General features: G+C 42.9%; 1 protein-coding gene across 1 annotated transcript in view; it reads left to right on the top strand.

Moving 5' to 3' along the window:
• Positions 1-15,810, top strand: part of OBSCN (obscurin, cytoskeletal calmodulin and titin-interacting RhoGEF) — a 301,099-nt gene that overhangs the window by 215,508 nt on the left and 69,781 nt on the right. The window contains 12 exon segments of the mRNA XM_045004158.1: positions 7-36; positions 1,592-1,629; positions 2,638-2,775; positions 3,859-3,998; positions 4,565-4,765; positions 6,761-6,843; positions 7,757-7,930; positions 9,213-9,372; positions 10,484-10,600; positions 12,331-12,495; positions 13,516-13,674; positions 15,270-15,447. Of these exon segments, the coding sequence (XP_044860093.1) occupies positions 7-36; positions 1,592-1,629; positions 2,638-2,775; positions 3,859-3,998; positions 4,565-4,765; positions 6,761-6,843; positions 7,757-7,930; positions 9,213-9,372; positions 10,484-10,600; positions 12,331-12,495; positions 13,516-13,674; positions 15,270-15,447 (1,583 nt within the window).

The following is a 15,810-nucleotide window of genomic DNA, read 5'->3' as shown; positions in this document are numbered from 1 at the left end:
TGGCAGGTATGAAGACAAGGACAGAAAAGGACATGGGTAAAGTTGTATGAAAACTCTTGTTCTCGTACAGTATGCCTCATTCACCTCCAAAGCAGGCAAAATTCACATACTCAAATTCTGAATTTCACTTGCATAGAATTAAATATAGTAACAGTTTGAGGGGGAAAATGGATGACAGGGATGACCACTAAACTGCTTGTTAAAAAAATTAACTGAAACATAAATTCTCCAACTCTGCCATCTTGATCTTCCATACTAGATAGGAGAAAAAGATTTTGAAAAATAAACACTGGTAACTAGTCATTACATTTTAAAAGGTTTACAGCTGGAATTTTTCTTTAAAAGTTGTGTCTGGTACATTGGAAATAAAATTTGGTGGCTCTCAACTTAAAAATCATTCAATTAAAGGGACAATGTCAATATCTCTTGCTTGTCAAGATTATGTCCCTGAAATGCTCAGTAACTATATTTATTTACTAGTTTTGCTTCTCCTAGAGTAAGAAGGCTCCAGCATTGCTTCCTTAAGAAAATACAGAGCACTTTTATGAAGATGTGTAATGAATCTTGGATGCATCCGGGATCTGCACACCACACAACTTGGCATGATTTGACACAAATGGAAATCTCTGTCTCAGAAAGGACTGATGCCAGAAAGCAGGAGTGTTGCATATAAGGACAGAAGTGCATTGGCAGAGTTGTGCTGTGGGAAAACCTTGCGCAGTGTCTTTCCATGCAATGCTTGACTCAGCCTACTGCTGTTGGTTTTTCACTCTCACGAACACCAACTTCATTCACGATTTAAAATGTAGGGTTGGTTTTTTTTTCTAGACTGAGTGAATTTTGTGCTGGTGAAAGGTGTCAGACTAGCAGCCCTGCACAGTGTGAACACTTATTTTTACCCGTCGAATAATTACAGCACGGGCAGTGGTAGTTTACCCCTAAACCATCCCACCAATATACCTCAATCCTGATCTGCAGGGACCTCCTCTGTGCCCAGATCCATGGACAGTCTGCATATCCCTCAGTCCTTGGTTTCTCTATTATAACTACAAACCAGGGCAACAATTGGCAATGGGGACATAAATTCACCGAGAGCTGGAGCTGAGACTAGAACTCTCATTTGGCATAAGTCACTGTTCAGTCCCTCATGGTAACACTTTCAGTCACTAATAACCTGGGCTAAATTTCAACCAGTGTTCTAGAGATGAACGTTGCCCTTGAGCAATGCAGTCCTCTAAAACTCCATGTTAAAATAAACCATCTGTCTTGGATGGTTAGACACAACAAATCCTGTATCTGGGCAAGGGCTTAGACTAGATGACCCTTGTGGTCCCTTCTAACCTTATGGTTCTATTATTCTAAACCTCATGCAAGAGGAATAACAACACCTATGCCGCCCCATTGGCTTCAGTGTGGCACGATTGTGGTTTCTGTGATCAGAGTTTATCTTCAGTTGTAAAGTTCACATCTGGGTCCTAATCCAGATAGGCTCAAAGATCACGTGAAGAGTGAGAGGGCATCTGGTTCTGACTCATCCCGGATGTAAATAGCTGCCATGATCACACTTTGACTCCCCCTTTCTCTTTTTCAGAGTTGGTATCTCTATCCACCCTCCTGAACCAAGGAAAGGTAGGAGAAGCTGCTTTAGCTGGAGGCTCATGACCTCCACATCTATAGTTAAGGTTGCCAATGTGTTTCCATTGTACCTTCTGTTTTCAATTCCTTAGAACTTTTTGAAATTCTGACCTATCGGGTTGAAATTTTTCAGGCCTGTTCTCAGGCCAAGGATGAATGATTTGGGGTGGGGGAGCTACACACACACACACACACACACACACACACACACACTTTTCTCATTACAAAATACTTTTGTCACCTTTTTAGGAGCAACTGTTTGGCTTTGAAGGACATCAGGCTGTGCTCCAGGCATTCCTGGCCAGTCTAGCTGTGTACTCAAAAATGTACCCAAGGTTTGCATATTGAGAGTACAATTTATCTCTATGCAGAAGACCAGAATAAAGAATATTCAGTTATTGAATCCCACATAATTCTTCAAAATGGAGCCTAAATGGAGCTTAAGTGGTTTTGAGGCCTCATGCCGACTGTACAGGGGTGAATTTCAGCCTGAGGGAGGCAAGACTCCCTAGGAATGCACAGGTAAAGTGCATTCCCACAAGGGAGCAGAGTTAGGGTTTTTACAACACACCGATCACCCTGGAATCTAAGCACTTGTTCTGTGCAACCTTAACTCTGCCCCCTTCTGCATTATCAGCTAGTCCTTAATTACATGATCACTGTTTTTTCTGCAGGAGACTGCATCACTTGTTGCATAGGTTGGATGGTCCACAGGGAATAATGCAGCTGTTCAATATTTATTTTTATCATTACTGTTCAATGAGTGGACTCCTGCCTCAGTCACTACATGCTACCCATCCTATCCACTGAGAGGCTGTGTTCTCTATAGAGATGGCTCTCCACTGTGTCTGGTGGGGAGTGTGAACTCCAAATTGTTCTTGTCTGGACACCGTAGCATCACTGACGTCAGTTTCAGAAGGACAAGTCAGTCATGTCTGGTTCATTGGAGTGGACTTTCAGACGACATACTACAGACTTGATAGCATGTTCTCCCTTTTCTAGGAGAGCTTGTAGAAGGTCAGGCTGATAAAGAAGGTGTGTCCAGAAGTCACATTTCATTAGCTGATGTGGGAACAGAAGAATTCCTCCAGAAACTCACCTCCCATATCACAGAAATGGTGTCTGCAAAAATAAGTCAGGGTAAGTGCTTGGCAAGTGTGAATACAGAGCAGAGCAGTCAATCTTCAGCTTTGGGTTGAGTTTTAAATCTCATCTGTGAAACAATTATTTTGCACATAATAATTACAATAATAATATAACACTAATAAGAGATTCATCAGATAAAGATCAATCCCCTGACTTTTCTTTATGCTGTTTCTGGAACTTCTTTCCAGGAAAGTTAGCAGCTAGAGTTGAAAAGGGACTTTTCCGTACAGGCACGAGCTTTCAGTTTTGTTTTTGTGAAAATACAAATTGAATAAATTTTCACATATTTTTCAAATGTTTTGCCATGTTTGTGAATTACTAGACTAAAGAGGATTAATCCAGTGGATAAAGCATGTGTCTGAGGGCAAGAACTCCTGAGCACTAATCGCTGCTCTGCCATTATTTGCCACGTAGCCTTGAGCACATCATTTATCCTCTCTTAATCATAGTTTCTTCACCTGTAAAATGGGGTTACTGATATTTGCATATCTACTTCATCAAAGTGTTGTGAGGATTAATTAGGTAGTGCTGTGAACAATATGAACCCCATATAAGTACTAACTACTGATCATTATTACCAAAGCTATGTAGGTCAACATTTCATTGACACCAAGACTGCTCCACACCACCCTGGCAGGATAAATAGGCCTCAAAATGGCAGTAGGTTATATTTACATGCACTTTCAGGCCCCATATAGGTGACTAGAGAGATATAAAGTTGCCTTCATGTAAATGAGAGTTGGGTCCATATGAAAGTTTGAATCTTTCATAGTTCTGTTGCTCTTCCAAAGTGTTTGAATTTACAGTAATGGTGTGGGCCCACCTGCTGCTATGTTATCTCTTTACAGTCCCACTGAAGTAAATCATGTAATCTCAGGGACTTCAAATGCCCAATATGCATATGCCATCACAGTTATTAACAGGAGCTCATGTACTCGATGATGCAAGAGGTCTGTCCTGGGGATATTTGATTTTGTGAAGATTTTAAAAAATCCTATGGATTTGAACCCTATTTGATTTTCACAAAAGAGCAATCTCTCAGCTGTGTACCTGTTTCCCCACTGTTCTTCATTTCAGCCACACTTCGAGTGCCTGGAGCAGACAGTGATGACGAATCTAAGACGCCATCCCCATCTCCACGCCATGGCAGATCTCGACCTTCGTCAATTGTTCAGGAGTCTTCCTCTGAATCTGAGGATGGGGATTCTAGAGGGGAGGTACAGTGCACACAAGTGTTTACTAGGCAAAAGGATTAATCATTCTGAATAAACAAATCTAGGGTATTTTAAGGGTTTCCATCTTAAAATGGTGTCAGTGGTTTAAGGTGTATGGTCTAATAAATGGAATATAGGACTAAGAGTATAAATCCACGCTTTCACACCCGGTGATTGGTCTCAAACAGGTCCCGTAGGTCAACGTTTTCAATAGCTTCTGTTAATTTGGGGGTTTCAAGTTTTGGTTGCTCAACTTGAGACACTCCGGGCTTGACTTTCTAAGGTGCTGAGCACTCACAGTTCCAAGTGATATCAATGGGAACTACAGGAATTCAGCACTTCTGAAAATCAAGTTGGGCCACTCAAGTTAGTGGACATTTTAAAAAAAATTCAGCCTTAACGTTTCTGAATTTCAGTTTTTCATTTGTAAAATGGAGGTAATGCGTCTCTTCTATCCTCCAGGGATGGTGGGGATGAAGCATTTAACACGGGTAAAACACCTACTTGCTATTGCTATTATCATAACCTCGCTTTCATGCACACGAATAACTCTCATTTCATGCTTGTAGATTTTTGACATCTACATGGTCACGGCTGACTATGTGCCCGTGGGAGCTGACAGGGAAGTCATCACTCTGAAAGAAGGGCAGTATGTGGAAGTCCTTGACTCTGCTCATCCTCTAAAGTGGCTAGTCAGGACCAAACCCACTAAATCCAGCCCCTCTCGGCAGGGATGGGTGTCTCCGGCTTATCTGGACAAGAAATTAAAGGTGATCGATCTTCCTTGTTTTATTTTTTTATGGAAACTGTTTCCTTTGCACGGTAGAGCAGTTCCCTGCTTGCTCCTGCTGTCTCTGAGTTTCCATGAGGGCAATTCTACTCTGAAAAGGGAGTGCAAAGGGGACATTTTTACATACTCATCAGCTCTGCTCCCTGTACCTAGCTAGAGTCCTGTCCTCTGACTTCAATGACAACTGCGTGTTTGCTGGTTTTTACTGCGATTAGCCCTAGAAACAACACAGCTACGAGGGAGTGAGCCGGAATCTAGTCTGGTGTATCATTAATAGAATTATTTACCAAAATCCAATCATGTATATTGTGTTACCCGCCCCACCTCAAAGGTTGTACAGGTGTCGTTGAGGGCATAACTGGAAGGAGAGTGGGTCAAAAAAAGTCAGCAAAACTTTCCTCCATCAAAAATGCTGCTTCATCAAAACCAAAATGTTTGGCAGAAACATAACAATTTTGACTAAATTTTCACTGAGAGGGATTCTCAGGTCCAGGGTGGAATTTCTGGTCAAAGCATGAAAGTGCCAATAGCCCAGAGGTGGGAGACCCAAATCAGGCAGAGCAGGGACCTGTGCACTGCTCTCCCACATCCCAGGGGAGTGCCCTAACCACTGGGGGTATTGGCTATACTGGGGTTGGTCCGATGTAACTCATGGGCTTATTTGACCTGCAGAAGCCCAGCTGATGGTGAGTAAGAAGGAAAGAACCCAGCTTGACAGTCAGATCTCAGGTTGAGTTTGCAGAGCTGGCAGTTGGAAAGGCCATATTTTTATTTGTAAATTGAGCGCGTTTGCCCAGGAGTCATGGATGTAATACACTCGGAGTCCTATCATGCCTTGTTACACGGTAGTTTGTCATGGTATAATGGTACTTTTAAATTCTCAGCCCGTTTGCATTTGAGCAACAGCGTTCCATTACCCCCAAAGGAAACATGGGTCTCCCCAGTTTGGGATGTTTTATACGGAGAAACAACACTGCTCAGTAGTTCTTCTTCCAAACCAAACCCTTCTTCTTGGAGACAGGCTGCCCTTACCAATTGCCCCTCCCTGTTTTATCATCTCTGTACGACAAGTTATCATTCCTAATCATGGTAGATTCCCCATGTTCCCAGCTACACACTTGTGTAGCCACTGCCCTCTCTTTCCCTTGTATTGGCAGTTATTTATTAATTTAATGTTGTTTTTAAAATGTGCGTATTTAACTAGTCTCATGAGATGTGCTGTTTGCTTTTTACACCGAATTAAGGCTCCTGACAATAAGAGTCAAGAGTTCTTCCGTCTGAAATAACACATGTGCCTGATTCAATGAAAAGGTTGCATATTTGGGCCTAGAACCCCAAAGTCCATCAATCCCGTTTTTTATATTGGCACCCATCACTATAATCTGCACTTCCATTATCCCTTTGGCCTTTAAGCACTTTCAGGTTAACACAGTGGAATGTGACAGAGTGTAGGTTCCCACAGAACAAATCCAGTTCGGTTGTCAGTGGGAACCAAACCCGGGACCTTCAGCACCAAAAAGCACAACCCCCCACCACACGAGCTTCAGAGCTAACTCCATCAGCTGTATGGACCAGTCTGCTATTCTTGATGGGTCCAGCTACCAGAAGGCGGGCAAGATGATCCCAGACACTCACTCATGGACATGTGGATTCATTGTTCTGTAAAAGATCTTCCCTACCCTTTCTCCTCCCTTCCAGAGCCAGAAGAGATTCCCAGTGCAAGCCCTGCCCCAAGTAGCACTGTTTGATACCCTGAGGGTGTTGCTCTCTGGCAGCGATCTACAGCTTTGTTACTGGCAGATTATGAACCTTTACAAAAATGGCTTTTTCTGGCTGTGGCCTTGGTTAGGGACAGAAACAAGCTGCATGTGACAGCGCCATGCCTGAAGTTACCCTGCAAACACGCTCCAGTTACATGGTACAGACATTCCTGCTCTGTTCCTTAGAGAACTGATGTTTCCTGTTTCTCTGTTAGTTGTCACCAGAATGGGGCCCATCGGAAGCTCCCGAGTTCCCTGGAGACTCTGTTTCAGAAGACGAATATAAAAAGAAGCTGAGGTGAGCACTTTTTGGTTTGCACTGCTGTCATTAGGGATAGTGCCATGTGAACTAGCAGGGATGCTTGGGTCTGAGGCGTCTCCCAAAGGATTCACACATTCCATTTGCGCCTCCAGGACTGTCTGATGAAAGCCCAATTTCTTTGCTGCTAAATCCCACCTGCTCCCCTCCCCCAGAGTCCAGCTAAGCTCTTGAGGCTTCCAACCTATAGTAGGTTTTACACATTTGAATTCTAAGTCGCCACTGATTTAGGTTTGGGGAAATACCATGCGATCTAAACCAGCTTGGGAGAAAGATTTGTTTTCTTGTCCAACCTGCTTGTTCCTTGCATACTGCCATGTGGCTGAATAGTTAACTCCTTGGGCGCTTTGATTTCATAGAAGTCTTAAGGCTCTGTGTTCCCTTCCAGCATAACTAGTTCTGCCCTGCGGGTGCTCTGCATCATAATATAACACATAAAGGGAGAGCTGAAGGGTAGCATATAAGGGCCATATGCAGTCATCCAGCACTGCCAGTGTGGTTCCAACACCGTGCAGCTCTGCAGTAGAAGTATTTACCTATATGGCCTCTGCACAGAGCCACACCGCAGCATGGGAACTGTGCTGCAGTTACCCACTCTCCTTGACTCCTCTCGTCACTCAGCGTTAACGGGAAGAAAAGCAGCCACAGCCTCATTCCAGTTATTAGTTACATCCCTAATGCTGTGCACTGATCTATGTAGTCTCCTCTCTGGGGACCTGATCTTATGAGGTGCTGAACACCCTGAGTTCTGCTTAACTTCAGGGTCAGTCGAGGTGCGCAGCGCGCTGCAGCTGGGGCCCTGAAGGAGCAGAGCCTGCCCCTCTTGGATATCAGCACGTCAAGAACCATATTTGTAATTGTTCTGCCCTTTGTCTGCCTGTTTCTTCTTTAGCCTCATCATTCAGGAACTGCTGAACTCTGAGGAGGAGTTTGTCAAAGATCTGCAGTTCCTCCAGACCCATCACCTCCAGTACGTAGAGAGCTGCCCGGATGTTCCAGAAACTGTTGCCAGTCAGAAATCTACTATCTTCAGAAATGTCAGTGCTATTGCGAGCTTCCATTCCAAGTAGGTCTACCTGGATGCGTGGCAGATAAATGAACATCTTGCAGTGTTAGTGACAAAATTGCTGCGGTTATGACCATGGAAAGTGGGAAATGCTAAGATGGAAGGGAGTGGATGAGAATTTTAGAAGGCAAGAGCGAGAACACAGGAATGGGAATCAGAAAGTAGTAGTGTTATTACAATCCCAGAATCTTACAATTCCTCTTGTTCTGCTGAGCATTTTTTGCTCTGCTAGGCGAATTTCATTGAATAACTATAAAATTCCTATAAATTCCTATTCCAGCCCCTTCTCTCAGGGGAGGTAGTTCTTTAAAACTCCAACACTGTATTTAAGGACTGAGATAGCCAGTGTAGATCCAATACCTACTTTGAATGACCCAATTGTATTCAAAGGGGGTCAAATTGTGGCACATTGTTGTTTTACAGTCAAAAGGGGGCAAAAAATAATGCTTGTAACGCACTTAGGTTCTGGCCATCCTGCAAAAGCTATGCACACTGTCAGCACAGATTTCTTCTTCCAGTAGCCTGAGCAATCTGATCAGAAGGGGGCATAAAATGTGCAGGCCGCAACCCTGGCCTCTAAGCACCATCCCAGAATGCCTCCACGTGGCTGAAGATGCTGAGGCCTGTTGGGTGTGAACTCCATGACTTTACAGGCAGCTGGGATTTTACACAACTGTTGTGCTCCAGAACATTCAGGGGAGGAAACGACTGCTCCAGAGTCTGTATTGAGACCAACCACTAAATGTTCTACCCCTCACACAATGCTCCTTTTAAATGTAGCCAAGCTACCTAGCCATCAAACCCAGACACAGCCCCCCCTCCACTGAGGAGAGATTTACCTCACATGCAGTGCTCACAAAACAACTTCCCTTCATCCTGTCCAAATTCTTCTCTTGGTTCAGGGAAAGGAGGGGAAATCTCCCTGTACCCACTCAGGGAATTCAGGGACCCTGAAACTGAGGCAGAGGTTGCAACTCCCTGCTCCAGTCTGAGCCCCTGAGAACCTCTCTTCCTTTGTCTCCCAGCATTCCTTAAATTCAAGCCGGCCAGTAGGGTCTTCTGCCTAAATTTCAGGTCTGATGAGGTACTTGCCCAGTGGCATTTAAAGTTTTACCTCTGGGTACAATTGCAGCTCTGACAACACAGGTCACTTCATCAAGCTGGTTTAAACTGGATCATGTGTATTTAGTTGTAGAGCTCTGGCGAGGTTCTTGCCTCGTCTGTGTTCTATTTTCTCTATGCCAGCTTCTTCTCAGATGTCCCTCTTTCTCCACCTCCACAGTTCCTTTTTTCCAGAGCTGCAGAAATGTGACACTGATGACGACGTGGCTATGTGCTTCATTAAGAATGAGGAGGACTTTGATAAGTACATCCAGTACCTGGTGGGGCGGATACAGGCCGAGTCTGTCATTCTCAGCAAAGCCATTCAGGAGTTCTACAAGGTACCATATTAACCAAAGTACATGCCACACATTGAGAATTAAGCCTTGTATAACCCCACTGCTTTATGAAATGCAAAGCCCAATGGTGGGTCATACCACTGAATATCTAGGGATTCCATTTGGAGTTGTGCATAAGCTTTCGTGGGCTACAGCCCACTTCATTGGATGCATAGAATGGAACATATAGTAAGGAGATATATATCTCCTTTCTTACTATATGTTCCATTCTATGCATCCGATGAAGTGGGCTGTAGCCCATGAAAGCTTATGCACAAATAACTTTGTTAGTCTCTAAGGTGCCACAAGTACTCCTGTTCTTTTTGCGGATACAGACTAACACGGCTGCTACTCTGAAACCTGTCATTTGGAGTTGCATATATAATATTATAATAGGATTATTAGCTAGGTAGGAAATTATTACAAAACAGGGTTTAGTAATCTTCACAGTGGGATGACGCTCTCATTAGTGGCAGCAAAATTCAGAGTGATATTACTGTAAGGAGCCATAGCCACATACCGGCATATTGTTAAGGAGGATCAAACCTAGGACCTTTCATTTGAAAATGCACAAGCTCCTTTAGATCTTAGTAATGATCAGCCTTTTTCTGTCTGAGGCCAGCCAGTACAGGGAGTCTTGATCAATACACAGACTTTGCACTAATAATTAACAGAATCTGATGAGAGCTATGGTGCCTGTAAGACATACCCTGTATGTGAACTCAAGGATACAATGTTAACCAGATATGTGCAGTTAGAGGAAAACGTGCTGCTCCTTCTCATCATATTGTGCAATTTTCTAAGCAGCATGTTGCATTTTATTATTAATTATAGCATCAGTGGTGTGCTGGGTGTAAGAAGACAAAGTCACTGCCCCCAAGCAGCTTACCAAGTAGGCAACCAACAGGGAAGGGTTGCAACAAGAAAGCAAAGTGATAGAGTGATGAGGCTGCACAGTTTTGGAGGGGATAAAGGATTGTGGGATTTACTCTTTCTGATTATGCTCAGACTTACTTGCTGGGAAGACTAAGGTATATAGGTCAATGTTGTGTGATCTTGTCATTTTGGGGCATTTTTTGCATCACATTCTTTATGGTTGTATATTTCCTGCCAGAGGTATACAGAAGAAACATTAGCCAGTGAGGATCCTTCTCAGCCACCTATACCTCCACTGCAGCACTATTTAGAGAGACCCATAAACAGGATCCAGCAGTATCAAATTATAATCAAGGTAAGGAGCTTCCAATCTATATTCTTACCACTCCTAATGTGGTGGGTTTGCCTTCCATTTTGGAGAGCCTTTGGAGAGAATGGACCTGATCAGTTACACTAGCTTCACACCAGTATAACTCCATTGGAATTGTTTTTGAGCAAGGGAGATCAGAATCAAGGTCAAGGTTTGTGCACTTTGAATAGTTTTGTAAACTTAAATCGTTTGAGAGGTTCACAAAGTCTCAAACACCACATGGTTTGCCCAGCTTTAGCTGAACACTCTGAAAATGGCTACATCCATGAAGAATATAAATTTGCCACATATGTGGCAACATATCTGTTATAAAAGCAACTCATTTTCAATGCACGTCATTAACTTGTCAGCAGAGGCAACTTCCCTCCCCGTTTTTTCAGGCGGAATTCAAGGTAAGACAAGGCAAATAATGTAAAAGCCAACTTCCCACCTACTGCAAATCTTTGCTGTTTCAAAAGCTGAGCCCAAAGCAAATAATTTCTGAAGGTTCTGAAACATTTCACTATCTGAAGATTTAATTATTATTTATATACATAAATATATAAAAATGTATACATACACACACATAATATTTGTTGTAATGTTTATTATATACTACATAAAACTGGGCATGTTTAGTCTTAAGAAAAGCAGATTGAAAGGGGACCTGATAGCAGAAGTCAAATATGTTAAGGACTGTTCTAAAGAGGATGGTGAAGACAGGACGAGAGGTAATGGGCTTAATCTGAAGCAAGGGAAAACTTTCTAAATATAAGGATAGCTAATCTCTGGAATAGGTTATGCCAGGTTGTGGAGGTTATCTCTGTCGTTGGAGGTTTTTAAGAACATATTTGGCAAACACCTGTGATGGATCATTTAGGTTTGCTTGGTCCTGCCTCAACCTGGGGGGAGGAACTAGATGATCTCCTTAGGTCCCTTCCAGCCCTACATTTCTAAGATTCCATGATTCTATATTTGTGCTCCTTCTACGCTTCCGTGTTCCAGCCAGGACCAGAAGCGGAGTGTCAAAATACTCCTGCTTGTGATATTTTCAATCCAAGTAGAAGGAAATAATATCAAGAGTCCCCCAAAATTGCTAATTTTTTTACAAATACAGATTTTCCAAATGTAAGAGATTTAAATAGTTTGGAGAAGGTTCAAACAAGCTTCTGAATTATGCACACTTGTCTGGCCCTGCACACCAACATTTTTGAAGGTTCTCTTGATGCTTGTTCGGAGCCCCTGTACGAACACTACCTGAAAATGAAAGAGAAGAACAAATGTAATATTTACATTCATTTTGGCAGAAAAGTGTAGGTTGACATTGGCAGCAATTTGCTGCATATCCTTCCCTTCTTACTTTCACTACATTGACGGTTGTGTTTTAGCACCATCCCTTGACTGTTTGACTCATTGTGGTGCCTTGATATCGTTGTGATAATTACATTAGAAATACACTGATAAGTATGTGGATCTCTTCACCGTTCAGTTTTCAATCAGCCAGACAAGTATCCTACTTGTGGGCTTCACTTCAGCCTTGTCTCCACTCAGTAATAACTGTTTGAAGGGCAGTGTGGCGTGGTTAGTGAAAGAGTGGTGAAAAAGTGGGGCAACGGTGGCTCAAACGGAGAGCTGGATTACAGACTCCCACAGAGTGATGTCTGGACTGCATGAGGATACGAGTAGAATGCAAACTCTTGGAAATGTCCAGTAACAGCTGCTTTGTTCACTTGTAGGAATTAATCCGAAATAAAGCAAGAAACAGCCAAAACTGTGCGCTGCTGGAGCAAGCTTATGCCATTGTGTCCGCGCTCACCCAGCGTGCAGAAAACAACCTCCATATCTCGCTCATTGAGAACTATCCAGGGACCCTGGAAATTCTAGGAGAACCCATCCGACAGGTAATTGGAAACTCTGAATGAGGACAATCCGTGCTTAATGCTCTTCCTGCCTTTGATAGGCCTTAAGTGGTCAATATTCTTTAGTGGCTTCAATACAAATTAACATTTGAAACAGAAAATCAGCTTAACACCCACCAAAGTGATTATCATTAATTCTGTATTGTTGCATGTAATAAATTGAACGTGACAGAGATGGACCTTCTGGATTGACTAAGTTTGGGTGTCTCTGAGCATAGAAAGTTACCTCCTTCCCCAGGGGTAATATAGGTGTTTGTCTTCACAACTCACCTTCCATACAGCAGAAAGTCCTGTTTGGGGCATGTTTACTGGCCCATTCCATGCACCCATGTGCTGATTAAGGTGTCCACAGTATATGTTGTCAAAAATATATGGACCAAATCCTGTTCTTGTTGAAGTTGCTGAGACTTTTCCAATTACACCTATGGAACTAGAATTTGGCCTTATGTTTTCATTGCATATGTTTCCCCAAGAAATAGACTTTTGTTTTTAAAGCTCAGTTTTAAAATGCATATCCATTCAAGTCAACATGGGTAACATTGTATGTGCTCTATATGAAATCATGAGATTTGTTTCTCGATATCTTAGCCCTCACAATTCATATAACTTCAGAAGATCTTTCTGCCTCTCTACCAATGGATGGATGGATTTCAAGCTACCACATGGGACATAATTTGAAATTATTTTTAATTTTTTTAGTAGCTTTAGCCCTGGTGAAAGATGCCTGGCTGGCAATCCTGGAGACTTATGTCCTGTATTTATCTGTAGGCAAAGGAGTAATTTAAAAGATAATGTTGGGACTAAAACTGTGTACGCAGATTAGGAGTAGAGTCATTCAGAATGCATCACATGTAACGGTGACAATCATCTGCTGTGTTGCAATAAAAGCTAAGGTGGATGGGATGGAGGATGGAACTCAGAACAGTTGCTGTTCAGTAGAGTGACGCCGTGAAAGTAGTTCAGCAATCATTTCTACTTAGTGTGTCCTGCTTTCTTTTGCAGGGTCACTTCATAGTGTGGGAAGGAGCTCCGGGAGCCAGAATTGCATGGAAAGGTCACAACCGACATGTCTTCCTCTTTAAGAATTATATCCTGATCTGCAAACCCAAGCGAGACACCAAGACAGACACCTACAGCTACATCTTCAAGAACATGATGAAGGTCTAACCCTTACTTTTACCTCCCCACCAGTACAATTGCTTTCTTTTTTTTCCCAGCCTACTTCTCTCTCTTGATATGCAGCTGCTGGTCATCAGAAAACATGACATTTCACTAATCCTTTCAAATGGTTCTTTCGTTTCCAAAATTCCCTACAACAGATAGAACCTGCATCATCTACTGAAATACATATATTAGCTCTCCGCGTCAGGTAGAATATATGTCATAAACCACCTGACAGCAAAAGAACAGAATTTCACTGTGCATTAGTGAGGATCCATATAAGAAGTTATGTTCACCCCAGCAGGAAGCCCACTGAAGCCAATGAAATTAGCCAGGTGGTGAATTTGGTTTCAAGTCAGTAAATTGGAATAGTTTCCATTTCAGTCTAATGCTGTATTTCCAATAATTGCCCTCTGCCAACAAAAGAATTGGGCAGGCCCATTTTAAGTAATTTGTCCCCATAGTATAAGAATATCACATAAGAGCTGCCATGCTGGGTCAGACCAATGGTCCACATAGCTCAGTATCCTGTCTCTGACAGTAGCCACTACCAGATCTCCAGAGAGAGTTTACAGAACAGGGAAATTCTGGAGGGATCCGCTCCTGTCTTCCACTCCTGGCTTTTACCAGTCAGAGGTTGAGGATCACCTTGAGCATGGGGTTGTATCCCTGACCATCCTGGCTAATAGCCATTGGTGGACTTATTCTCCATGAATGTATTTAGTTATTTTTTGCACTCAGTTATACTTTTGTCCATCACGACATCCCATGGCAATAAATTCCACAAGTTAATTGTGTGTATAATTATAAGAAATTCAGATTGGATTTTCAGATTTAGATGCTCAACTCCTACTAAAAGTCAATGGGTGTTGGGTGGTCTAACCCCCCCCCCCCCAAGACCCCTTTGAAAATCCCCGTCTCATTCTTATTTGACAATCACAGGCACAGTCTGTGTTTTCCAACTGGATTGTTTTGCTCTCTGTATAGTACCTGCTGTGCAGTTTCTCTTCATGTTGCTACTGCCTGTGTTGTTTCTCACAATGTATCGTCCTCTATCATTAAGATCTCAGCATTGCTTTTCTGTTGATGCTGGCTTGTAGATCATGTGGAATATTCTTTTAACATTAAGTAATTATTTCTCCTGGAGATAATAATTCACAGGTGTCAGACTTCGAGCTGCCTGTTTGCTATATACCATTAGGTAGATAGCACAAGCACTACATAGTGGGCTGAATTCTCGTTTACACATAGGCCACTTTGCACTGCTCAGGCAGTGTAAAGGGGCCTTCAACGGGTGTAGATTACATTTACACTCACTTTAATGCCCTTTTGGTGTAAATGAGAAGCAGGCCCAGTGTGTTCTAGGCAACAACTCTGCATTGGCAATGGGGGATTAGCTGTCACCTAATAAAATTTACCACACTTACATTTTTATGGAGGTGGTTCTGACTCAGAAAGATTAGATCTAGACCTGAACTTTCCTAAATGTTGGGGCTTTCTTGGGAGCCAGGGTTTTGGTTCAGACTCATGTCTAATTTCTGTCATGTGACTGAAGACATTTCATTGACTTTCTTACTGTCCTCCCTGTCACCCAGCTATCCCACATAGATGTGAATGACCTGGTGGAAGGAGATGACCGGGCATTTGAGATCTGGCATGAGCGAGAAGACTCTGTCCGCAAGTACCTACTTCAAGCTCGTACGGTCATCATCAAGAACTCCTGGGTGAAGGAAATCTGTGGTATACAGCAACGTATCAGCCTGCCTGTGTGGAGTGAGTATAGTCAGGAAGATTGATTGAAACTCTGCTAAAACTAATTGATGTCTCTCCAGTTCAGAAGTGCAAATGATGAATGGCTTTGCTGTTAAGATTAGCTCTGCAGAAAGGAGAGAGCCATCACGGCCAGCGTTACACCTCTGAAGCTTAACTACAGGCTGGTCTAAATATGTCAGGGTCTGCACAACAGCCTTCCTCCCACCGATGCAAGTGCCGTGCTACACCGGCATCATAACTCCACCTCCATGAGAGGTGCAAGTCTTAGGTTGGTGTAGTTAGGGCGACACAGTGTCTGTGTAGACAATGTCCCTGACATCGGCTGTTGACTGTCGTGTCAATTTCACGGCAGGACCTGTGAAA

Source organism: Mauremys mutica, chromosome 2 (genome assembly GCF_020497125.1).
Source record: "Mauremys mutica isolate MM-2020 ecotype Southern chromosome 2, ASM2049712v1, whole genome shotgun sequence".
Classification (NCBI taxonomy): Eukaryota; Metazoa; Chordata; order Testudines; family Geoemydidae; genus Mauremys; species Mauremys mutica.
The sequence above is the reverse complement of the archived record's forward strand: the minus strand, read 5'-3'. Positions and strand labels throughout refer to the sequence as shown.